Below are 26919 nucleotides of genomic sequence, written 5' to 3'. Positions count from 1 at the left end.
TGTACATTTTTGGAGTTACATGACTAGGTATGAGTTGTGTGTTTTTCTGACACATACGCACTTAGATGAATCATTGAAATTTTCCTTTCAGTCTAAGCGATACATCTCTGTTTTTCACCATATTATTCCCATGCTCACAACAAAAACATTCCCTTCGCGTTTCACTTCTCATACCACAGATCCTAATAATTTTACATCAAGTCTAATATATCAAATTCGCAGACATTGACAGTCAAAAATGAATCATGATTTCAATCTTGTCATTTTTGATCAGCGATTGGCTGTTTTGCATGGTACTAAATATTATTCAGTAAAGATCAGGGTGGTAGAATGGCCAGTACATGCAGTTTAAGTCGGATGATCAATGATTGGGTCATGAATATAGGATTGGTCCAATTATCCGTCACATTTCTGGTCTTTCATGAGCTGTAAAATGCAGCTTGTGTCATTGGCAGTTAATTCTGTCCGTGCGATTTAAGGACCTATAAAGCTGTCTTTCACAAGCGGACACCCAGTTTAAATTGTTAAATGTTGAAAAAATGCATATTTATTCCTGGTTATATTTCCTAAGCAAATGGTGGCTATGGCAGATGATTGTAGTTCCTATTTTGAAGCATCACATTATGATGAGCTTTGCATTTGCAGAGATTTTAATGCTCAACTATAAGCCTTTCAAGCTAGTTTAAATGTGCACTCACTATTGAAATGACAGACATATTATTGTTACTGTAATTAACATTATTGAGAGAAACGATCAATGCCGTCACATTAAAGTTTTTATTAAGAGGAAGTAGTAGCAGACTTGAGTCAGCATTGTGCCAGGAGCCGAGAAGTCACGAGGAACAGAAGCTGTACTAGTTTGTGATTTCCAAAGCAGTAGACACTCCACTAATGAAAATAGCGTAAAAACTGCCCCTGCAAGTAAGACTAAAGATTCACTGACTCAACAGTAAAGTTGATCATAATCAGAAATATGATTTAGCAACCAATGCAATAACATTCAAGTTCCATTTAATTTGGTTTGATCAAAATAGACAATGTAGTAAATTTTCACCATGCTTGACCCTGTTGATCGCTTGCAGCTGTATTTTTATCCGTTTGATTATTTATTGCCTTTTTCACTCTTAAGCTTGATGCTGTGGGGATTCTGGCATCATCTCATCCAGACTGAGTTTATGTGCTCACCTCCTGCCACAGAGCCCACAGAAAACTGTAATTTAGTAGTGCCGACAAAACTGTCAAGTATAGCCACAAATTCCCACAAGCACTTGAATGTTTAGGATTCTCAATGTAGAAAACTGAACACGATTAGTACGAATAATCTAGAAAGTAAAATAGTCAAGTAATGATTTTGTAATGATTTTTACAAAGGATTTCCAGTTATTGTTGTTTTATTCCAGTTGACAGTCAGAGGATAATTACTGCAAGATATTTTGTTTAGTTCATTGGTATGCGACTCGCATCACTGTGACAGATGCAGGGTAATAAGATGAGGCTGAATAGATGGCTGCTTTATGATTTACAAACATCATCATTTTAAGATTAACTGCACTATAATGACCTAGTCTCTCAACAAAAACAACCACATTGATGGAAAAGAACAACAGTTGTACCATACACTTTTCCTGAAAACAGCTTTAGTAGCCAGCCCTTAAATCTGGTTTATTTTCTTGTTTTGATGCTTACAATCCTCTTATGTTTTTAATGGAAATTCAGAATTGGTCTTAAAATGCAAATTCTAATCCAACTTTCTGTGCACATCACCGAGAATGACCAGAGAGGGCCTTTTTTTAAACAGAGGTCTGGGAGTTACGGGGCATTTAAGATTCCTGAAATGTGCCACTGAAACAAAGGACTATATAAAGATGACTGCCAAAGGGAGAGATGCCGAGCTCCTAATGTCTTTCAATGAACATTCATTGAGCAATCGGTTACTTTAGGGTAACAGAGGGCGGGGCATATGAGGTTAACTAGATGGAATAAGGACACTTTAGAGAAATGGTTGTCTCTGTAAACTACACATGGGATTTACCCATATTCCTAAAAATAACTTGACACATAATTTAGAAACTTCTCACATCCTGTGAAAACTCAATATAGATCTCTTTTCTAGCAACATAACCCCACAGTAAGTGTACGAAATACTTAAAACTTCACATTAAGGACACCCTTAAAAAATGATCCATTAAGACCAGTCAGTGAGATTTGTGATAGTAATGATTTTGAGGTAGTTCTAAAGTCTACATCTGCATTTATCCTCTAGACCGTATGAAGCAGCGTGCATGATAATAAGAGGAAGCATGTCAGGAAATGCTTAACAAACTTTCAACTAGACGTGACATGACTGTCTAAATGTCACACAGGTCAGGCATTCAAAATAGACGTGGATTTATCTCGTCTCAGATGCCACAGCACCCCCAAGATGCCAAAGATTATATTACAAGAGCTGCAGTTAATAGTTATATAACAGCTGGCTCTCAACATTACTACAATAATCAAAATACAATAATGATGTTTAAATACCAAATAATTTTATTACTAAAATGATTACACTCAAGGTGCGGTTCTCATTTTCCTTCACGATCCAATCTTGAGTTTATTTTCAAAAAAAAAAAACTTTCATTTTTTAGTAAGAAAAAACACAGATGTCTTACATAAAGAAAACCGTGTATTTACATTGTAAAATAAAAGCGATCATCGGTGCTCATCTGTGAAGACTGACAGGTCAAGCAATGTTTGAATTCGGTCATGCAGGGAGACACCTTATATGACCTTAATCTTAATATTAGGGGTTTTTAAATCGTAACATGTATATTCCCTACACACTTAAACAAGGCCAGGTATGCAGAGCTTTGCTACTGATTCAAGAGGGGTATCCAGCATCCATCCATACACTAAACTGAATCAGTAGCCTCAGCTGATGGACAGCATTACAAACTAACAAAGCAAAACATTAGAAAGATTTTCCTTCAAATTAAAACATGGACTTAAATCAGTGCTTTTTGTACATAAGATTATTTAACAATTGGGTCCTACATAATTTAAACAGATAAAATTTGAGTGTTGTAGGTAACGGGGCAGAAATTTTATGTTGATAAAGGGACCAAAACGTTTTCTAGTGTGACGCACAAAACAGAAATACAGCAAAGCCAATATGTGTGATGGACAATTAGCATGTTTTTTAATTAAATCATGTTTTTAAGAAGTGATATAAAATTGCTTATCAGCAAATGCTACAAGAGCTGCTGTTTAGTCTGATGGCAAAAGAGACAGATCTGGAATAACACGAGAATGTCATTGGTCTTAAATTTACCCAACTGAAATGCCAACAAAACAACTTGTTACTGAACAGCTCAACCGCTTTGTACCAAATACTTTTCAACACTTCTGCACAGATCGGCAACTTCTGAAGTGAAATAAGAGAAAGTCCGACAACTGCTTTCCGTGCCTCTCTCAGTGAATGATGACGTGTATATACACAATAAAAACAAGATCATTTTGAGAGATCAATAGCAAATGACCGGGCAAAACAAAAACCACTAGAAAATGAATCAAAATAGAAAATGAATCAAAATAGAAAATCGTCTTGTGATGTTTCCAAACATTCTGAGCCGAAGTCTGATGGCTCCGTCCTGAAAAAGCAGGATGGCTCTGGCTCTAATGGAAGGTCAAAGTTCAGAGGTGAATGTGGTCATATCTTCTCCTGAATGAAGGGATGCTGCAGGGCCTGGTTGATGGTGATGCGTTTCGCCGGGTCCAGCATCAGAGTTCCATCCAACAGATCCTTGAGCTGCATGACTTTCTTCCGCTGGTCCTCAGGCAGCCTCTGGCCACCGACCATATCAGCGAGCAAGTCTTTAGTGGGGTTAATGGTGCTCATCACAGTTACCTTCTCCTGTGACAATACAGGGAAAATTGACATTTAAAGACACATGTACCATGGTGTTTGTTGGATTTTGTTCTTAAAGAGAGAGTTCAACCAAAAATGAAAATTCTGTCATCATTAAATCACCCTCTTGTCATTTCAGACTATCTTCTGCAGAACACAAAAGACGACATTTTGAAGAAAGTTGGTAACCGAACAGTGCCGGCACCCATTCACTTATTGTATGGACACAAAACCAATGCGCGAATGCTCTGCAGAATAAAGAAAGTCAAGCTGTCGCTTATTAATATGACGAAAAGTTGAAATGCAGTTTGCTTGGTTTTCAGCAACAGGTATAATAAATTAACGCTGTATACATACTTCAAGCATTCGAAAATGAAGTTTAAACGTTGTGTACATACTTGCTTTACTTAGGTAAACATGCAGGTAAACCTCATAAGATTTATGCTTTGAGAAAGTTACTTACGCAGCAATTAACAGCTGAAATCTATAATCTGTACAATCTGCACTAAAGTCAACTGGATGAATGAACAGGAACATACCCGTTCAGTCACTTTGTCTACTTCTATGAACAAGAAGTTCAAGTTCTGGTCAAAATGTTGGTCTTTAAACTGGCCTTTTCGGATCATCTACACAAAACGGAAGAAAAACATGTTAGTATAAACATAAAAACCATAAACAGAGCTCCAGACTGTGACCAGATTTGCCAATTTGTTATATCTCATATGAAAAGATGAGTAGATCGCGAGCCCACCAGTGTAGGCCTATGTGAATGAGAAGGGGAGAGTCCAAGAGTGACAGATTTTTTGAGCCTGAAGACGAACGATTGGATATTTGAGACGTTTAAAACTAAACTAACCGCAGAGGAGTTCAGAATACGCCATTTATCTGTTGATTACCTGAGACGTCGCTGAATCATTTCCAATCCGTTCAAAACAAGAATAAACAACAGGCGAATGCTCTTAAGTTTTATATGAAGTTATCTTTACATCGTGTTGTGAACATGATGAAAAGTGTCCTTAATACACAATAAAATCCTCATAAGAACGCATTAAGACGACGCCTTTTGCGTTGCTTTACTATGAACAATAAAATGTATACTTCTTCATACAAAATGACATGCACATTTTCTGTTGGTTCAAATGAATTCAGTACTAATTTGGTCTGGTGTATTCAGAGTTTATACAGTCTCTTTACTTAGTACATAAAGCTTCACTGTACGCTCTGCCTCTTTTTAAATGATGAGCAGAACCAAACCACTGTCACCTGCAGTTAAATGCATAGACAGATAGTATTTTAAAACTATTTTAACAATTTACATTTCTGACAAATGTGAACGCATTTAAAACTGTTCCATAGAATTCTGCAGATTATTCCAAAATTTAAACACAGAATTAACAAAAAAGTCAGCAGATTCCGCATGACCCTGGTATTGAACAATGTCACATATCCCTCTGAAATGAAAATAAAACTGCACATTGTAATTTCTGCGAGTTAAGTCTATTTAAGTATTTGTCAGTAATACAGCTATTTTGGGGAACAATTTGAATAATTGCATTGCAGGCTGATTTAATGTGTGCCCCTAAATGTTCTGCTTGTGCTCCTGAAAATTTCAGTCACAGGATACAGTGCTCCTAGTAAAAAAGTTAGTCTGGAGCCCTGATAAAAAAAAAATATTGATAGTGTTTCTGGTTCAGTACCTTGTTGGGCATCTTGCCCTTGACATCCATGGCCAGTTTCACCATGTGGTTATTGGATGACCCTGGGAACAGGATCTTCCCCGTGTACAGCTCATACAGGGTACAGCCCACCGACCACATATCAATCGCATAATCATACGGCTTACCAATAACTGAAGAGAAATCAGAGACACCAAAAACTGAGCACAAACTATTCATTTATTAATATACATGAAAAGTTGAAGCAGCCGGTGGAAGAAATGAAGCACACCCCTTGCTGTTTCTAGAAATGAGGCGAAATAAAGCATGTGTATGTTAACTTACTGATTTCAGGTGCTCTGTAGAATCTGCTGACTAAGTAAGGTGTAATTTCATTGTCTGCGACGTGGGACGCTGAGCCAAAATCACAGAGTTTAAGAATAGTCTTGGATTCGTTAACCTGCAGACACAGAGAAGTTTAGTGAGTTCGTGAATAGTTCAAGTCTCGGGTAACAGGACTGCTTGATGAACGGCATCTAGTCACCGCAGCTAGAGGTCATAGAGATGATGCTCACCAGAATGTTGTCTGGTTTGATGTCGGCATGAAGGATGTTACAGCGTTTCAGTAGTTTGAGAGCCAGGAAGAGCTGCTGACTGTAGGATCGCACCGCCTTGATGTGCAACCCAACATCTTTACCGTATTTCTTCAGCACTTCCCGCAAATTCATACTGTGAGAAACAAGGCAAAAAAACCATGAACTTGTTTCATTTGTCTTGTTGTGGTGTCTCCTTAGGTTGATTGAGACTCACTCAGAACAATGCACAAGCGATCCAGGTGTGTAAAGTACCTGAGAGGTTCGAAGACCAGGCAGAGATGCTGTTTGTGGTAAAAGTGTCTGAAGAGACGCAAACAGTGAAATTTATCATCTGGATCTGCGTCGTTTAGCTTCTTCAGAAACTCAAGCTCCTTCAGTCCCGTTTTCTGCCTGTAATGAGACGTGACAAAAAAAAACATTAAACACGATTTATGAGACAGGATTATGCTGAACAAAACAACAAGGAGGAGAAAACGAGACAAAAGCCCTATTGGGACGAGATTGGTTTTCAGTGCACGTTTCTAAAGTAGATATCACTGCACAAGACTAATGTTTAGCATCAAGATAAGAGATGAGTGTCTGTAGAAAATCATTGAGATGGGTGAGCTGGCTACACAACACACAACATCAGGTTGATATTAGCAACACTGTAATCTTTCGGCGAGCGTTATTTTACTCATCTTTTCAACGTTTTTCTTGCTCCGTTACATTAACTGAATAACTTTGCTTGAATAGGCCTACAGAGACCAAACAGCAAAAAAGCTCTTCAATTTTGTTAACAAGGCAAATACAAATAAACGATGGCATTAACTGCCTCACAATACTCACATGAGCTCATTGTTGCGGATGATCTTGACTGCCACCTCCTGGCCAGCCCTTGCGGTGTCTCTCGCTCGGACCACATTACTGAACACACCCTGACCGGTGTACCCGTACACTTCATAACGCTTGTCCAGGATCTCACCAATGTTCACACCTAACATCACTACATTTAACTGATGAGATTGGGGATAACAGCAGCCTTATTTATGTAAAGGTACAGTTCGCCCAAAAAGAAAGACAACTGTAGAATGTCTTTAAGACTTACGGTAGTAGCCCTCCGAATCTGTCCAGTTATCCCTGAGGTTGGGGTTCTCTTTAAAGTCTTTACCGATGCCCGCAGCCCTTAACCTAGCACTCTGATAGGAGAGAGAGATCAGACACATGTCAGAACTACCTTTCAAAACAAAGAGAGTTAACATGAACTCAACGCACAAACAACTCACATCGAAGTCTGCGGCAAACATGTCATCAGACTCTGTGAACATATCAGGTGCTGAGGGCTTCTTTGTGTTGGTTCCTGCAGAACAGATGATAACGGCAATGATGGTGTGCGATGTCTTTGTATAAAAGATATACTCAGCAATGTGAGCGTTGCTAATAAAACAGATCATATCTTGAATGCTGATTGATCAATTGCTCCAATATAATTACATCATCGCTAACAACTCTAGATCTACCATCTGTGTATATCACCTATAGAGCAGCACTGGTTTGGTTGCTCTTTGCAACATCCCAACCTATGCAAACCTCTTGTCAGAGTACACCACCTTCTTTCTCCTGAGCGATGAGGTTGTGCTTGGCCTTGATGCTGGCCTCAAAGGTGTTCAAGTTCTCCCGCTCGTACTCCTTCACGTCAGCTGCCACGCGCTCCAGGATGTCATCGGGTGAGGGCGATCGACTGCGAGTGCTGCTCTGAGGACTGCTCGGCTCCGACGCCATTGAGCCCATATTACTGTCCTCATTTGCCGCTCTGTATTTCTGTCAACATCAAAATTGAATCGTTTTAGTCATCTAAAAGAAGACACTTTCTGACTCAGGAGGCTTTCTGGACTGTGTTACCTGTACAATAGCGAGCCGTTGTTGTCGTCGCTGTTCAATGAGAGCCTCTTCATCCTCCTCTTCAGCATCAAAATCCTCAATACTAAACACATTACCACAATTAAATGCAGCAGCAGTAGCCTTATGATTTACGTAGCGGATTTAAGACATGTTAATGCTAATTAAGGCCTTATTTTGACATCATGGAATTTAAGACTTTTTAAGACATTTTAAGGATCCGCGGACACCCTGCATACAAACCTATTTAGTTATCTGTTCTCACGTAATGTTCATTGCAGGTCAAAAACACATAAACGAAGGTCTACATGACAATGCCTCTCCTTATTAAACCGGTAAAATATTAAATTAATTTACCTTACTAGAGCTGCACGATTCTTGATAAATTGAGAATCACGATTCTTTGGTTTCAAATAGAGATTGCGATTCTGAATGACGACTAAAAGTAATGCTTCATTTACTAGAGGTTCTACCAAAAAAAGAGTTTATTTAGGTAGCCTATGTAATATTTAGGACTTTGCTTTAAAATTATTACATATTTCATGGTTAACCTTTAGTAACCAGTGAGAAATTGTGTACAACAAATACCATAGGTAAACATAAATGCAAAAGTTGAACTTTCTAAAAAGTATTAATGCATTGAAGTTACTTGTATATATAATATTTCTACAGTAAAACAAATTCATAAGGTGACACTTGCAATTAAAGGTCTTTAGAAAGATTTATCAATTTGCCTGACATCTACAGACTGCTTGAAGAGGTCTTTAAAGAAAGACACTACTGATAAACATAACAACACAGTATTATAATCTGTATACAGTTTAAAATAACCTGAAAACATGAAATGTTGTGCAACTTGATGAAAAGCTCTAATAGCGCAGCTTCTCTATTAGCGTAAATACAGTGATAAGCGCCACACACTCTCGTGACGTGTTTTTACTGTAGTGACGGATATAAGCGCGCTCTCTGATTTGTCCGCACTACAAACTGCAATTGTAGTTTCGTCTTTCATACATGTCTAGTTAAGATGTGAAGCATTATCAGAACAATGTAACAATCCTGAAGCAGTTTTGTTTTCAGGCTGTAAATACTTTATTTTATTTGGTGATATAATAATGATAGTGTTTGGTTGAAAGACTGTTTGTGACGTCGTTTCATACCTAACGACGATAATGCTTTCTCTGCATCTGCGGCAGCACCAACACACATTGAAGCGTTATGATTTTAGTCGGAGGTGTAACTTAAAGGGGTCATATGGCGGAAGTACGTGTTTTTCTGTGTTTTTGGTGTGTTATAAGTTGCCCATGCATGTATTAGTCACGTAAAATTGCACAAATGAAAGTGTGGGAACAAAAGATGCATTCTATCTAAAAGCAAATGCTCAACCAGACTTGCCTGAAACGACTCGTGTAACCACACCCCGGCGAATCTACGTAACTTCGTAACATGATTTGACTAAGACCGCCCAAATCTACACGTAGTTAAGGTGGGCGTAATTGTAAATCTCATTGTATTGCCTGTCAGTACAATTGCTTTGAACTGGCCAATCATAGCACACCTCGCTTTCAGAGCGATGAGCTTTGTAAAAAATCAGCGCGTTTCAGAGAGCAAAGAGGAGATACAAACATGCACGGTATGTGGAAAATACATTTTTTTTAAACTTTAAATGGTGTATACACATTGCGTTACATCTAAAACAAACAATAATATTCGTTTTAGCCGTGCAATATGACTCCTTTAATAGACACGAGAATCGTTGGTTTTCATTAATGAGATCGTGTGGGTGTCTGAATCGAGATTGCGATCTTTCAATGATTAATCGTGCAGCTCTAAATCTTACCCTGCGGAACATGAACAGTATTGTCATTTGCGAGTATGACGACCGGCTTCTCCCACTTGCATTGTGATCTGTAAACTCTCGCTTCCTAATGAATCTGCTTATCTACCATATTTATGGTAAAAATTTTTATATAAACCGCCGTGATATATTTAAGTCCCGCTAGAATGCTCCCCAACAGAAGTGTGTGTGCAAAATGTGTGAAAAAACTCTTGGGACAAGGCTTTCACACTGACAGCTCTCATTGTAAGACATTAGAGAACTCCGTGAGTTTGTCCGAGCTAGCGACAGTATCTAAGGGGGGCGGGGTTTAGCGATAGGTCAATTGTAGATGAAGGTAGGTTTTTATTAAGTAAGCTTTTTTTGTTTTTTAAAGCAGTTTTCCATAGTCAGGTAAGTGAACTGTCACATCCATAATGGTCAATATTCTTCATAAATGAGCACACGAAAACTAAAACAAAATAACTACTTACACTTCTTCAGATGAGTCGTCACGGTCTGCTTTCATTCCCTCTGATAGGCTGCCTTTGAACTTATCTTCATCTCGGCTCCGCCGCCTCCTCCTCCTATCACGATCTCTGGAGGTGGATCGTCGCGGTCTGGCACGGCCGAACCGATCCCTTTCAAGAGACCTGGCCAAAAGGTACATTACACAATTAAGATACCTTAACTATTACCACTATTTGACAAATTCTGAACAATCAATTTCTCAATGTAGTTTCACCTTCGTCTTAAAGGTGATCGCCTTCTGGGGGAGAGGCGAGACTGTCGTCGTGGTGATATAGATCTACGCCTGAGTGGTGAGCGGCTCATTCTGCGTCGGGATGGACTCGTCTCCCGTGACCTCCCGACTCCATCCATTCGAGGACGTTTCCTGAAAAAATTTCCCAAAATAGATGAACTACTTGAAATCATTCACTCAATTACTTCTACTGTGCACTGGTACCTTCAGACATGTTTGTATCCAATAGCAAATCAATGACCCAACCTAGCCAAAACCAAGCAATAACAATATAGAACACATACAAAGCACCTCATGATTGCAATACACTAACCCTAGGCCATTTCCGTGGGACTGCTCCATTAACTACTGTACACATGTTGCTTTAGATAAAAAGCATTTAGCATTTGGTAGGAGTGTGTGTTTAGTAAGTGCATATCAATTTAAGTGCACTTATTTAAATGTATCTGGGGAAAAAACATCTACACAACACAAAGATGCCTATTGACTGTACGGTCCTTTATTTTGATTTCAAAGCTAAGAATAGCTCTGATCCTCTCTTACACGTTCAATGTCACTCATGCTAACAAAGACATAACCCCTAGAGCTAAGCTATAAATCTGTCTTCACTGGTACTTCCCATGCAGAAGAGATGACTCTTTCTTCTGCAGAACAAAACATATTCTGAAGAACATTGGTAACCAAACAACATTGGCCTCCATTGACTTTTAGATATTTCTCAAAATATTGAATATCTTCGTTTGTGTTCCACAGAAGAGTGTCATGTACAGATTTGAATGAACAATGACTGTTTCTTTTATTTTTGGGTGAAACTTGTAAAATAACACATCAAATAAACAAGTTAAGCATTTTAACAGCACATAATAGAATATATATCTGTCATAATCTGCAATCCTTAATTTCATCAGGTCAATAGCAACATTAGAGGTGGATAATAGTGAAGTATTTTTACTCTAGTAAACTTTCAAGGATTTGTACTTTATAATGTTGTGAAGTAACACTTTTCCAAAGCCAAAACACTAAATCATAACATGATACTTTTCTGTCAAAAAGTTGGCTGTCAAACAATTAATTACGATTAATCGCATCCAGTGTTTACATATACATCTGTGTCCTGTGCATATTCATTTTGTATTTATAAAAACATACACATACATGTATACATTAAAGAAAACCATAAAATATTAATTAAACATTTATATAAAATTTCCATTATTGGTAAATTAGGGATGTAATGATTTACCGTGAGCTTGTTGAAAATCGATTATAATATATCATTTTTCTGCAATCTTGGTAAACGTGGATATGCTGATATTTCTTAAAAAAGTAAAAATTAGGAAAACCACAGACAAAGTCTTAGTTTGTTTATATTAAAGAGACTTTTGTATTCATTTTTTATTTGATTTGGAATTTGTTTTAAAACTGCAATTTAGTTTTGTTATTAGACATAAAATATATTTTTATTTTACAAAGAATTGTGCAGCATTAGAGAAATAATAAAAGGGCAGTAGCTCATTTAAAATTTTCCTTAAAATTACTCGCGTAAAAAAATTGTTTTTAAATCGCATCGTAAGATCAGAATCGTGAATCGCATCGCGAGCTGAGTGAATCGTTACATTCCTATAAAATATGAATAAATACATGTAAATACATCCTAAATATATATACACAGGTATGTGTACGTTTTTGTGTTTATAAATACAAAATGTATATGCACAGTACACAGACATATATTATGTAAACCAACTTTTATTTTGGATGTGATTAATCGCAAATTATCGTTCGACAGCACTACTTTTTTTACCTTTAGTAAATTAGTTTAGTCAATTAAAAATGTACTACTTTTACTAAATTTACTAAGAAATAGTACTTTCCTTTGCTAAAGGTTTTTATTTTAAGCACTTAAGTTTTAAAATAAAATGCAAAAAAAATAAAATGTGTGTAGTGTGGTGTAAAAAGTATGATGAATGTAGTGTAGTAAAACTTTTCCAAAGTACATTTAACTTTATCAGAGTACAATACTTACAATACAATTCTGTACACCTCTGGGCTACCAGTCAAAAGTTTGGAATCACTTTATTTTTCTCCACACTTTAGAATAATATTAAACCCATCGAAACTATGAAACAACAACTGTGGGAAGTATGTTGTGACTAAAACCATCCAAAATAAACTAATTCAGTTATATTTACGCATCTTCAGAGTTGATAAATTGTTTTCTTGGCATTTTATCATCCAACATCTTGAGGTCTCAATCTGGAAAGCTCTTTAAACAGCATTGAAGGAATTTCAATGTCAACTAAGTTTGACTATGTAAAGTTGTGTTGATGTGTACCTGAAGGGAGAATCTCTCCTGCGATCAATCGAGCGACTTCGTGCCCTCCTGGCAGGTGATCTATTCCTAGATGGTGAGTGGCTCAGTTTAGAGTTCCGATCGGCTGAACCCGAGGGGTGTTGGTTGGATTGCCGCTCCCTGTGGCGAGGGGAAGAACTGCGCCGCCGCTGAGGGCTCACAGCTCGCCTTAGATGAGGCGATCGATTCTCTTTTCCAGAAGACGTGTCTTTAGATGGAGACTTTCCCGGCCTCTTTTCTTTGTCGATCTCTGAACGCCCAGGCCGAGCATCTTTGGAGCGCGACCGTCGTTCTCGCGACCGGCTCTTGCGCCCTCGCGAGCCCGATCTCCTCCCAGCTTGCTCCCTCTTCTCAGGGGAACGGCGGTCTGATCGCCCCTTCTGATCAGGTTTTCTCTCTGCAGAAGAGCGCCGCCTGCTGGACGGGGAGTGGGATTTCCTCCCACGTTCCTTGGATTTGTCCCTGCTCTGGGAGCGTTTTCTCTCTTTGGACTTGCTACGCTCCTTTACTGCCTCTTTAGCACTTTTGGTCATTCGGTCAAGCTTACCGTCCCTCCCTGCTTTGTCCCGAGAGCGGCTGCTGGCATCCGTCGAGTCCCGCCTGGATTTACCCCTCTTGCTACTCTGGTCCCTCGGCGAGCGGGTTCGAGGCCCGCTTCCTCTTTGCCCGTTTCGTGCCCTTGACCCCTCTCCGTCCTCCTCGGAGCCGGTATTGTAACCCTGTAAAATCAAACCCATGCCTGACTGAACCTTACCCTCCATCAGCTGGCTGTCCAGCTCGGCTTTGATCAGCGCTCTCTGTTTCTCCAGGTCTTCCAGAAGAGCCCGGTCATCAACGGTGGCATTGCCAAGAGTAAGAGAGTCGTCCCCGGCTCTCCTGTTGATGGCCCCGGTGGGCGAGGAGGTGGTCTCCTCTTTGCGTCTGTGCTTCTTATGTTTGTGTCTGTGTTTGCGTTTACGTTCCTTATTTTCCTCAGACGCATGTTTGTGTTTTTTGTGCTTGCTGCGGTGCTTGTGTTTCTTTTTCTTGTGTTTGCCTCCGCTGCTGTGATGCTTGGAGCCGCTGTCTTGCTTTTCACCGTTCACCTCTGCTTCCTCCTCACCTTCCTCATCTTCATCCTCCCCAGATATTTCACCGTTCTCATCCTCATTCCCACTCTTCTCAGGACTTTCTAAATCCTCAGGCCTGGAAAAAACAAAGCACATGCGGACAAGGTAGGTGTACAACCAATAAAAAACGTGAAATAAGTTATATCTAAAGTATTAGAAGGAAACTGAGACATTAAACACTTAAGACTAGCTATTTTAATAAGGCGCCAAATAATGCGTTCAGCTAATGTTTGTTTTGTTTCGTCAAGACATTGGCAACACGATATTCCCCACAAGCCATGGACACGCTTGTTGGCATAATATCCGCTAACGTTACATAATACACCAACAATTTCCCTGGGTACCACAGTTATTCTGTACTGATACATATTACATAATATGACGAGAGGATTTATTGTACTTTTTTGCCTAACTGAAACTCAGAGAGTAAACCAGCCGGTGTAATTTAGCGTGTTGGTCATATCAAGAATAGCATCAGACACTTTAGGAAATGAACCACATAAACAAGATTAAAAACAAGGAAGACAAAATTCAACAGTGAAATGCTTTGAAATTGATAATTTTACAAGCCCGTTGTAGAAAAACAATTAAACGGCGCTTAGCAATATTGGTAATTCGCTATTGTATAATACCATATAGCCATTTAGCATTAGCATGCTAACACAAGCCGAACAGATGTAGTGCTATCAAACGCCTCATATTTTACTTGAGATGAACGTATCACGATCTGAAGCACTTACATAAGTATAAGCACTCACACTCGGTAGTTAAAAAAGCGCTGTTTGTAAGATTACACAGCGCACGTGCTCTTACCCGTTATCCAGCCTCTCGCTCCGTAAATCCACTTCCATGTCCGCCATTTTGTTTCAGCAGCGGCCCGCTGTCTTCTTCTGCAGGGATGTTATGAGGCTGATGGGCTTGTGTGCTCTCTAGTGTTTGCATCCTAAACTGCACCCTAAACTGTATTCACTACACTTGGCACTTTACTTTAGGAAATGTTGGATGTTGATGGATGGATGGATGGATGGATGGATGGATGGATGGATGGATGGATGGATGTTTTTGATCAATCAAAACAGATACGTTTTTATTTAAATAATATAGATAATATAATGTAGTATAATATAGTTTGTTTTAGTTAACTAACTTTCTTGAGCTCACATTTGCGTGGGTGCAGTCGTGTGTGTTCGCACGCCCTTACAAAAATTTACCATGGTTTTACTACAGTTAAAATTGAAAAAACATGGTTTTACTACAGTTAAAATTGAAAAAACATGGTTTTACTACAGTTAAAACCAAAAAAACATGGTCACTGTAGTAAAACAATGGTTATCACAAAAGAACCATGGTTTTGAAAAGCATGTTTTTTGTAAAAACTATAGTAAACGATGGTTGTATACTGTAGTAAAACCATGGTTTTGCCCTAAGTAATCAATGCACCAAAAAAACATGGTTAGGCCTACTACACTTGTACCACAAAAAAACATGGTTAATTTTCGTAAGGGTGTGTCCACAATAATATCAAAGTGCGCATTGTTGATCATTGTTCTCACTATAAATATTTGTATATACTTTAAATATTTTCTCAGAATGATCATGCACCTCACACTCCTCGCTGTCATTAAAACATGAAAACGCAACATGCCACAGGAAAGTGTTCAAAAGCAGCACACGAAAACTGACAAGATCTCACCCCACTAGTTTTTTTAACTAAGGAATCTTTCACTGGACCAGGTGGTGTAGTGGTTAGTACGTTGGAATTATGGTGAGGAGTCTTTGGTTTGAGTCCTGCCTGGTGTCTTTTTTCTCACTGAATACGGGAACCTCATCTGAAAGCAACATTCTTGTCATGGATGCACATGCTGTCAAAAACACTGAGTTTGATGCATACACACAAGCAACACAGTATGTGTCATGTAAAATATCTCCATATTTATGTAGACACGCTAACATTTCAAGGCCACACGCACTACATGTTACATATAAGAGGATAATATTTCAAGGGTAATATTGGGGCAGGGTATGTTTTTCCTACCTGCCACAATTGTACCCCCTAAAACTTTATAGGAAACACTCAGTCTGATGCATGTACACAAGCAACACCGTTTGTCTCATGAAGCTTTTATTCTTAAACAGACCCCATCCAAAAATCCTGGTGGTTTAGGGATTACTGTGTTATGGTGAGCAGGTCTTTGGGTTGAGTACTGCCTGGCTGTCTTTTTTTCTCATTGAACACAGGTGAACCTCATCTGACAGCAACATTCTTAATTTTCAGAATACATTCTCATGCTATGTTGGAAAAACTTAAGTGATATCAGCCTAAAACTCTGGGAACTTACTTCTTGTGATGTTCAAAGTCGGCAAGGTAAATGTGAGACACACATGACTTTTCTATCTAATGGATTACAGAGGGAACAGTATCTGACATATTCTCAGATGTCAGATTACGTTCCCCCTGTACAATTTGCACACTTTAGGCTTAAGGGGCTTCACGTTTAAGCAAGACCTATCCAAAAGTTATGTAATGGTTTTTACATTGGGATTATGATGAGATTATGTGTCATGTAGAATATATTCATATTCAAAACAGGGCAAGAAAAATCATCATTGACTCCACACACCCTGCACACAAACTTTTTGAACTGTTGCCCTCTGGCCGGCACTTCAGAGCACCAAACACCAAGACTTCCAGACACAGAAGCAGCTTCTTCCCCCAGGCAATCTCCCTCCTAAACAGATAACCGCTCCTTAAAATCAATATTCCACTTTCACTACTCTTATATTGTGCACTATAGTGCCTTATTATATCTACATTTTATTTCTACATGTATATAACACTACCTCTACTTACAACATTATCCATTTGCACAAGTGTACTGTACATACAATCTGTTAATATGTATATTCTACTATATACTACCCTGTACAATGTCTCTTATATGTTATTATCCCCCATTTTTTGTACAACAGTCTTTTATTTTATATATGCATATTTTAGAATCTTTAGACTGTAAATCTTATTATATGTGTATTGTCATTGTGTTGAATGTCTGTACTAGAAGCTTCCAACACCAAAGAAAATTCCTTGTGTGTGCAAGTACACTTGGCAATAAAGCTCTTCTGATTCTGATTATATATCATTTTTCATTTACTTTTTCTTTCCTACAAAATTTCTCAATTGTGCCATTAGCTTGTATGTAAAATATTATATTTGTATAATATATACAATATAATATAATAATATATTATTTTATGTATTATTAGAGGTGGACAAAGGCATACCTGACACAAGTGGACAGATCTGCAAATCTGTTTATCTCTCTGTTGTGTTTTCGTGTTTGAATGCCCATTTATATGTGCATTAAATATTTTTATATACAGTATTTTACACAGCACTATTTAGTATGATATGGGCATATTTAATCACCTTGGTATTCTAAGGTTTGACATTTTTGTCAAAATTAGGTTATTCTTATTCTGTGAGAACTTATTTACATTATGTGAAGCTTATTCTATTATTTACGTTGTGTACATTTTGGGACTTTTTTTAGAAAACAAATAGGTTCCATCTACAAAGTAAAACGGAATACAAAAACTTCGAAGCTCGATATCTGCTCAGAACTGCTCAGAACAGAACCTTCTAATTCCAAGGTGGCAATTTATTCACCTTCAATGTCCAGTAATACCAAATATTCATCACTGTATCTTAGTAATTGTTTCCTAAAATAAAAGCACACAGACAGCCCTCATTAAATTTTTTTTATTAAAACCATACAAACATTTGTTGTAATCTGATATAAAAAGAGCATTGATATTCTGTTCCCAGTCTGAGGGTGCTAGGCACCTTGACTCCATTTTTATCACTTTGTTTGAACTGAAAACAGAGCATTGGGATATACCTGCTTTATATGATTTTTATACTAATTCTGACGCCATCTAAAATCTTAACTACAGTCTACTTAATGAATATGTATTTACAAGCATAAAACAGAATTAAATGTAATAAAAAACTAAATGCCCAACCAGCAGAACGTGTGTTGCATGTTACATGTTAAGCCATAGGACTCCTGCCACAAATTCATACTCATTTTATTATTGTAATTACTTAAAAACATTGGCAGTGTTTCTTTTGTTTGGAGAGGCATTCATAAGGCACATACCTTAGGCCCAAACCCTCTAGTCCTTTCCTCTGGGAATGGGTTATACCACCTTAAAAACATAAACATAACACTGGTACACAACTTCAAAAAACTGATATAACCATAAAAAATCATAAACTCATTACTAGAGTACGCCTTTAAAAAACTGTACATATGCAGGTAGAAACTGCAGGGTAGTTTTAATACTGCTAAAAATCTTATAGCTCTTGTAAGAGCTTGGTGTGTCTTGGTACTCATAAGTCTTTCAGTTTTTGATCATAAATGTGTAGGTAGAGTTTTTTTTATAAAAAAAAATAGACAAAACCAAGACATAAATGATATTCCACATTACAGTTTCACTGCACTGTTGTGACAAAAACAGCACACAACTGACTTTAATAAAAACAACATAAAATAGATACATTTAAACAAGAAACGTTACCAATGTTTTCAACACATTTTGGCCACAAATTTAAATTCAATGTGCAATAAAGCAACATGTTGAGATTGACTGAAATTACCACAATGTTTTCCCCCACAACGGTCACATAATGCACGGCTTACGGTCAGCACCAGTCATGAAAAATATGACAATTTTACAATATAAAAAAAGAAAAAACGATATCAACATTTATATACAAGTCAAGCTAAATCAAGATAGAGAGTTATCAGCTCCACACTTGTCGTACCCTTATACATAACATAATGGTCCCTCCTGTTTGGGTTCAATTGAACAAATTGGAAATAATTGGTCAAAACAACATTTGGTAAGACTTTCGAAATCACGTTTAAGACATTTAAGACCCCTGGCCTGCTAAGAATGATACTTGACCCAGTCTTGAGCTGATGACAATCAAGTGTGTGCGAATCCACATCATCTTAAAAACAAAGGTACACAATACATGAGCAAACAAACTCACTTTAGTGGACAATGTGTACACTTGACATGAAAAAATAACATGCACTTTTAGCAACAGTGTACAACAAAACAAAAAACAATACACAGAATACTGTTTTAATATCATGTGAAGAAGACCAATGTCTCCTGCTGTCATCACAATAGCAATATAAAACAAAGGCTTTTAAAATAGCCTCTATTCCAGATATGGAATAACTATTTATATATACTTTTATAATATATATTTGTATTTATATATGGTTTTATTGGTCGCTGCCTCTTGGAAGATTGGGCAGATTCAAAATAGATTGTGTGCCAACACAACATCACCTATTAAACTACTTTCTCTTCCTTTACACTACATGCACAACGTATATCGTCCTTCTACTTTATTGCGGCGGGGAAGTCACCAACTACTGCATAATAGCTAGAATTTTGCTCTCTTCTGCGAGACTGGTGAGGAGGGAGCTCATGTCACCGATAGCCATGTTGTTAGTGCTTGGATGCATGCTGTGAAACACAGCTGAAAGACGTGGGGTAGATAGTCGAGAGGTCGTCCGAGACAGACCCTGAAAAACACTGGGACTAATAATATCAGATACCAGACTACCCTGCTCATAGCTATCCTCAAGAATGGAGCAAATATCCAAACCTACACCCGGGTTGCCATCTACCGTGCTGGTCACCTGATCAACCCCAGGAGACAAAAGAGCCTCGGAAGGTGTTTCAGTTTCTGTCGTCAAGGACTCCATTAGACATGACGGCAGAATGTTGTGAGAAGACGATGAGTTGGATTCAAAGCTCTCGGAAATAAATGCCAAGTGTTGTTGTTGGATGGAAGAGCAAGCATTGGTCTGAATATGATCGTTCGCTTCAAGCTTCAGTCCTGAAACTTGGTTTGCAAGGGAGCAATTGGCACTGTTTCCATTCCTTACTATTTTTAGCTGGCATGACTGAGGATTATGATTGTTTGTAATCTGTTGAGTGGAGTAAGACTGAGAGAAACCTCTGTGGCTGCTGTTGACTGGTGGGTGGGTCATAGGAGGCTGGGGCTGTTGAGGCAGTATTGTGGAGTTACCACTGATTTGATGTGTGAAGGTGTTATTTGGCTGGAGCTGGGTTTGCGGCGTACTTGCCTGCTGGAAACAGTTAGGACGGATCGGCCCTAAGGAGATGCGAGAGAAGTCTGGACAACCAAAATTGTGCCTTGACTCAAGTTGGGATGTTGAGGAAGATTGACTCTTAACACCTGGATTCATCCTGCATGATGGTTGGGTTGTCTTGGTGATTTGCTGATACTGGTCTGGATGTCTGGATCCAGAGCTCTCATTTTCCACATGTTGGACACCGCCTCTATGAAGGGTCAAGTGATCATCTACACAATCCATGTGGGGTTGTTGATGCTGCACAACCATGTTCCCAAAGCGACCGAAGGGGTTGCTCATTATGCCACTGTGGTCCGACCATCTCCCGCACCTTTGAGGTTGCTGTCTGGGAGGAGGAACATCAGCACTGCCAGAGCTCACTTCATTCCACTGGATAGGCATCACATCCTTTCTGGTACCTTCTGGCACTTTCTGTTGCGTGTTGACGAAATTCTGTCCGACTGCAGTACCTTGGTTAAAAGTGGACCTGTGGGGATTGGAATCACTGGTAATATTCTCCTGAATGTGAGCCAACTCTTGATCTTGAGAGCGGAGATACTGCACCAAGTCATCTGGCAAGATGTCTTCATCTGCATTTAACAGACCATCATCCTGGTCTACGGCCAAGTCCTCAAGTGCTGATTGTTCCATGATGCTGGGAGGGCAAGGAGAGTGCAGACTCCTCTGCAAGCTGCCAACTGGATAGACGTAGTTCTGCAGGCTCAGTCCTAGATCTCCTTCATCTGAGTAATGATTTCCTGCTAGATGAGGTAATGTATTCATGTTGTTCAGACTGCTGAAACGCTGTACCTCTGACAAGCCAAAAGAACTCGGATCCCGTTTCCGCACGGGGTCACTGGCTCGTCTATCACTATTTCCTGGACCTTCACCAGGGTAAAGTCCTCTTCGTTGATATATCGTGGGACTCCCGTGTGTGCCGTCACTGCAGCGACGTGGCCTGACCAGCGGTGGCAACGTGAGCAGACCCGAGTCCTGGCAATCTCCCATCATAGCCAGACGGGACTTCAGACTCATTTGTTCCATGTTGGGTAGGGGTGTGGGAGGAGGCCCACCTGTAGCAGCTGCATACTTGGCCTTCAGGTGATAGTGCTGAGCTGGGGTAAGGTTAAGAACACCTTTCGTTCCTATCGCACTTCCTCCTATACCTCCACCACTCCAGTTTCCACCATGCATTACCCCGAATGAACTTCCACCTCCTCCGTACTGGCTTGCTTCACTTGAGCGTCTGGAGGCATCGGTGGAAATGGGGTCATAAGAGTCAGTGGCGCTGAGATTGTGGAGACGTCGATGGTGACTGTGCTCGGATTGCGAGGCCTGGCTAGAGCGGCGGCTGGAAAAGCAGGGGGAGATGCCGGAAGAGCGACGACTGCTGCTCAGGTAGGCGGAGCTGGTGGTGCTGCCGCTGCTGTCCCGGCGCTCATGAAGCAGATTCAGCATGGTCAGCTCCGTGTTGGACGGCTCGAGACGCAGAGGAGGCTGGGGCGCTGGTGCCCCCATGGCACTACTCCTACCAAGGCATAAACCTGAGAATTAGAGAGGATGAAATTATAATTATAAGTCATGCCTAAAACCCATGTGGAAAAAGCTGTAAAACAAAGACGCACCTTTTCCTGTGAGGGCAGGCAGGGCCTGGCCTTTGGGGGGTGGTGTAGGGGACAGATGTCCTAGCCTAGACACAGCTCCGTTAACCTGCCTTAACCTCTCCATCTTAACGTGCTCCATCCAGCGCAGGGGTCGTCCCACATTTCGGCGAGCCTGAAGAGCTAGTGTTGCCGCTATGGCTGTTGCGGTGGATACTGTAGAGTCCATGATGGGGGCATCCTCTCCTTCCTCATCCTCCTCGTCTTCATTTTCCAGGGCCTCGAGTACCGCCACCTCCCCTGCGAGCCCAAAGCTGCTCAGAGCAAACTGGACTCCACGGCTGAAATGTGGGCCGATGGGGGACTGGTCACTGCCGCATGAAGACTGACCGCCAGGGCTTGGCTGAGACGTCTAGAAGGTGAGATAAAACAAATACCGTGAATCTTAAATTTCAGTTTTATTGCTGAAAGGTAACACAACATCACTCGGGACATTTTCTATAGATGAAACGTAATGAGGAAAGTGAAATGCAATGTTGAAGTCATGCCAAAGGAAACGTTTAGGTCAGGGGTATTCAATTAAAGTTCCAAGAGGTCCAGTCTTTATACTTTCTTCCAAACGGAGGTCCGGACAATATGTTTTTTTTAAATAACAAAAAATAAATATTTAATCAATTTAGCCCACTTGGATATATATATATATATATATATATATATAAAAGGTATGATCTTTCATCAGGCCATTTATTTTATATTTTGATATCCACAGTATGTATGTATTGTAGGCTCTGTGGCTTTAGGGGAATGCCCTCTTAAGTCTGATCATTAATATTTGTAAATAAAAAAGCTATAAACAACAAATTTAATGTAAGAATTAAATTGCTCTCATCATAAACAAAAAACAAAGTTACTTACTAAATTATCCTTTCCATGTCTTTCATACCAGAACTACTTCTATCTTTAAATTCCCAATTAGAACAAAATGTGATCCTGCTTGTGAAAACCCAGCGAGTCTTTTTACTGTTTTCTACATAAAATCATCCTACAGAACATTCTGTGAAAATATAACAACAATATCTTCAATATTGACTGAATAATGCCATTTCAAAGATCAAAATTTTAGTTAATGCTTGAAATTAATCTTTGATGCTTGTTATTTAATAATTCATTTGTTTATGAGACTTTAGCCTGGGTTTTCACAGGGACACAAATGTTTACATGCTGATCAATAATGCTAATGATAAATGTAGGCTAGATAAAAACGTTATGGTTCATAAAATATCGCAAATCTGGTTGAAAGGTTGGAGACATTTAGCAAACAGTAAACAGACTGACTGAAACAAATACTTTAATATTGCTGCATTTTGTTTACTCTTGTGTCTCCATTTATCTGCTCTGCGTGTCTGCACTAGTGTTGTTAAAATAGTGTCTGCTGCTCTTCATGCGAGACAAAGACAAAGAAAAGCAGCACACGCGGAGCGGAAAGGGTCAAATGAAGCGCGTTTATAGCTAAGAGATATCACAGGATATAGCGACAAAAGATCAATTACATAAATGTTCCTGAGAGTACGCGTGATGTGATTCTGTGTTGTGTAGACGCGTGGCTCAATTTAAACAACTGAAAGAGTCCAAATTTTAAATGTCTCCAGTCCGCCAGTTGACGATGACTGGTTTAGGTAATACTTCACAATAAGGTTGTATTTGTTAACATTAGTAAATGCATTAATTACCATGAACTAACAATGAGCAATATAGTTTTCAGCATTTATTTAATGCAATTGTTCATGTTAGTTCATGGTGCATTAACTTATGATAATATTTTCAAAGTTTGATTTAAAAAATGTATTAGTAAAATCTTAAATTAACATTTTAAATTAAAATCAGTGATGTGCAAAACAGGTTGCCTTTAAATCACCATTATGCCAGAACTAAATATCCGGCATTGGGAGTAGAGGTAAGCGCATTTGCCCCAATTTCAGGAACAATGGTCTTACTTTAAGGCTGTTAGGTTCAAATGAGATTGTTTTGTGAGTTGCGATTAAAAATGTCTTCTCATGAATGAGCTGCATTGTTGTTTGTAGCGGTATAAGAAAGCTTGTATATGTTTTCTATGATTTCAATAAACCATTTGAGCTGAAGAAAGAATCTGAACACACAATGAAACCACAACTGCAGTTACAGCTGCAAATGCATATAGAATCATCACAGGTAATTCTAACATGCAAGCTTATGCAGATAATACTTACACGATCGCATAGAAATAGGTTACAACACTGTTATCAAAAGACTGCTGACAATAAGGAATTATCACCACTGTACACCATTAAAATTATGTCGATGATATGATGCTGCTGACCAATGACTGAAGAAAGAACGATGATTTCAAATTGATCCAGATGGTCAAGACTTGCATGAATGAAAAAGAATGGAAAGAGAAAGCAGGAGACCAACAATGACATCACCATTCTCACCTGATCACCCACTGTCCTTAGTAAGAGAGGACAAGTTGTGCGTTAGGTAGCGGACAAAAAAGATATTCAGTTATTAAAGAGATCGTGCAAAGATGCACCTGGTTGTAAGCAAGTGTTAGCTGAGCAGTTAAGAAATCATGAAGCGCAAAACAGGAAGTTTGGAGTAAACATTAGTATGACAAAAAAGCGAGAAGTTTCAATTTATTAAACACACAAATGTGACCCTGGACCACAAAACCAGTCATAAGTAGCATGGGAATATTAATAGCCAACAAAACATTGTATGGGTCAAAATTAGTGATTTTTCTTTTATGCCAAAAATCATTAGGGTATTAAGTAAAGATCATGTTCCATGAAGACATTTCGTAAATTTCCTACTGTAAATATATCATAACTTTTTTTGTGAGTTGATGCAGGAAAATCACAAACAAAAATGGCATGAAACACGCCTACGAACTTTGCTCGCTGCTGCCCGCTCTTAGGAATTACCCACTCAAGTTTGGTATCTTTGTAAAGCTTAGAACTTCAGCTTCTGGGCTCATCTACTCTCCACAACATCATTACAACAGTTAGCCAATAGAGAGCGTTACAACAAACCTGTTTCTTCTTAGCAACGGCCTGCTACAGCGCCTCTGATGGGCAACTTTAAAGGTGATTACTCAATATTTTAATTTTTTTGCACACTCGGATTCAATAGTTTTAAATAGTATCTCGGCCAAATATTGTCCTATCCTAACAATCCATACATACTGTAAATGGAAAGCTTCAGGTGATGTTTACATATTAATACATAAAAAATGACCCTTATGACAGTTTTTGTGGTCTAGGGTCACAAATGAACATGAATGATATTTTCATTGTGGAAGGAGGCTTACCATAGGCTTCTCTGTCTTGATAGACTTGACTTGTAGACATTCGTCTTGTTTCGAGGTAGCGTGGTTATAGTCCCTTTGGTCAGTTATAGCTCCAAGGGGAAGTTGCCCAGGCGACCGGCCCTGTCCGTTACCTCCAGGTTCTCGGGGCTGTGTTGGGGGTCGAGGGTAAGTATCCCCCCGTTGTTTCTTGGTGACGTGGGCTTCGGGACCGTGGACAGTCTTAACGTGTTTCCGTAAAGAGCTGGGATCAGTGTATCGCTTAGTGCAACCGGGGATTTTACACACATAAGGTTTCTGAAAGAAGTAGAGTGAGAAAAACATTAGCATGTAATGGTGTAAATTACTTAATTCTAATTACTGTATTTGCTATTATAAAAAAAAATTATAAATGCATTTTTATAATAAATTATAATAAAAAAATAAAAATAAAAAGGATGTTTAACATTTGGTAAAATTATTTAATTAATTATTTAATTTAATATGTCATTATTTTTATTATTTATATTGTTTTTAGTATATATTATTATACACATTATTATTTCATTTTAATTTTAGCTTTTCATATATAGTTTATTATTAATTATTTTATAATCCACCTTTATTAATCTTATTAAACTTGATAAAAATACTACAAGATTAGGCAGCATTTAGTAAGTTTAAACATATTTAAATAATCACCTACAAAAAAAAAGTAAATCTATATTAACCCTGGTTCAACTGTAACCTAAATACCTGGCTATATAACGGCACTTGTGTGTGTGCATGTGTGTGCATTTACCTCATTGGAGTGTGTGCGGTTCTGGTGTTTGGCTCGGTCTGACGCGTTGGAAAAGGCTTTGTTGCAGCCTTCATGTTCGCAGACATAGGGCTTCTCTCCTGTGTGCGAGCGCAAGTGTGTCTTCAGGTTCTCCAGTCTGGAATACGCCTTTGAACAGCCTTCAAACTGCACAGAGAGAGAAACAAAACCCACAAGTGTCATGCACAGATTGTTTTGTTTGAGACAGACCAAGTCTACTGCAGCGGGTAGTTCTTAACCAAAGCCCAGAACAATAGATGTCCTACCTACTGGAGTTTCTGCAAACAAAGAAACACTAAACAGATGCAGTGTAGCTGCTTTTTATTAACTGCAGCCGTGCCAGACGGTATTAAATGCAATGCTCACCGTGCATTTGTGTGGCTTCTCTCCTGTATGTCTGCGCATGTGCACCACCAGCATGTACTGAGCTTTAAAGGGTTTCTGCTCTCTTGAACATTCTTCCCAGCGACACACAAACTCCTTCTTTTCTCCGTGGATGTGGTCATTATTTATATGCTGTAAAGAAAAAAAGTTTGTGTTAATATCAGTGCATACAAATGGGATGTTCTTATAAACTATGTGTGTTATGCTTTGACGATTGCTTGCTTACATAATACATATACTTCAACAACAAATATGTATATCATTTTTAATGTGATGAAGAAAGAAAAAGTAAGAAAGAAAAAGAAAAGTGGGTAGTGTATAACTACCCATATACAGCAGTTTTTAATATATTTTTACAATTGACAAATAAACCGTAAATGTGTCCTATGGTCTGACATAGCAAAAATTTAGAAAACAAGCTGTTTTTATTATTTATATTAATATTTATCTTTATAATATAAAATAGCATAAGAAAGATTTTTCTTAATTTTCCCCCTAAATTTTTACTACCTGTATGTCACACCATATAGGACTCATTTACGGTTTATTTG

General features: G+C 38.7%; 2 protein-coding genes across 2 annotated transcripts in view; both read right to left on the bottom strand.

Annotated features, from left to right (window-relative positions):
* Positions 1 to 2515: 2515 nt before the first annotated feature.
* prpf4bb (pre-mRNA processing factor 4Bb) lies at positions 2516 to 14950 on the bottom strand. Its single transcript, XM_057323075.1, has 15 exons — positions 14873 to 14950; positions 12933 to 14135; positions 10580 to 10729; positions 10329 to 10487; positions 8022 to 8103; positions 7730 to 7940; positions 7406 to 7479; positions 7228 to 7318; positions 6969 to 7116; positions 6393 to 6530; positions 6120 to 6273; positions 5890 to 6004; positions 5587 to 5738; positions 4429 to 4515; positions 2516 to 3895 (listed from the first exon to the last, which is right to left on the bottom strand). Exons 1-15 carry the CDS (start codon positions 14917 to 14919, stop codon positions 3692 to 3694), a joined length of 3015 nt encoding a protein of 1004 aa, XP_057179058.1. The 5' UTR covers positions 14920 to 14950; the 3' UTR covers positions 2516 to 3691.
* A 2859-nt stretch (positions 14951 to 17809) lies between these two features.
* The window catches only part of gli3 (GLI family zinc finger 3), a 119217-nt gene continuing 110107 nt past the window's right edge, over positions 17810 to 26919 (bottom strand). Inside the window, exons 11-15 of the mRNA XM_057322795.1 lie at positions 26351 to 26500; positions 25967 to 26131; positions 25189 to 25482; positions 21867 to 22254; positions 17810 to 21785 (exon numbers count right to left, since the gene is read on the bottom strand). Of these exons, the coding sequence (XP_057178778.1) occupies positions 19510 to 21785; positions 21867 to 22254; positions 25189 to 25482; positions 25967 to 26131; positions 26351 to 26500 (3273 nt within the window). The 3' untranslated portion in view covers positions 17810 to 19509. The remainder of the gene's footprint in view (positions 21786 to 21866; positions 22255 to 25188; positions 25483 to 25966; positions 26132 to 26350; positions 26501 to 26919) is intronic.

Source organism: Triplophysa rosa, linkage group LG23, assembly GCF_024868665.1.
Source record: "Triplophysa rosa linkage group LG23, Trosa_1v2, whole genome shotgun sequence".
Lineage (NCBI taxonomy): Eukaryota > Metazoa > Chordata > Actinopteri > Cypriniformes > Nemacheilidae > Triplophysa > Triplophysa rosa.
The sequence above is the reverse complement of the archived record's forward strand: the minus strand, read 5'-3'. Positions and strand labels throughout refer to the sequence as shown.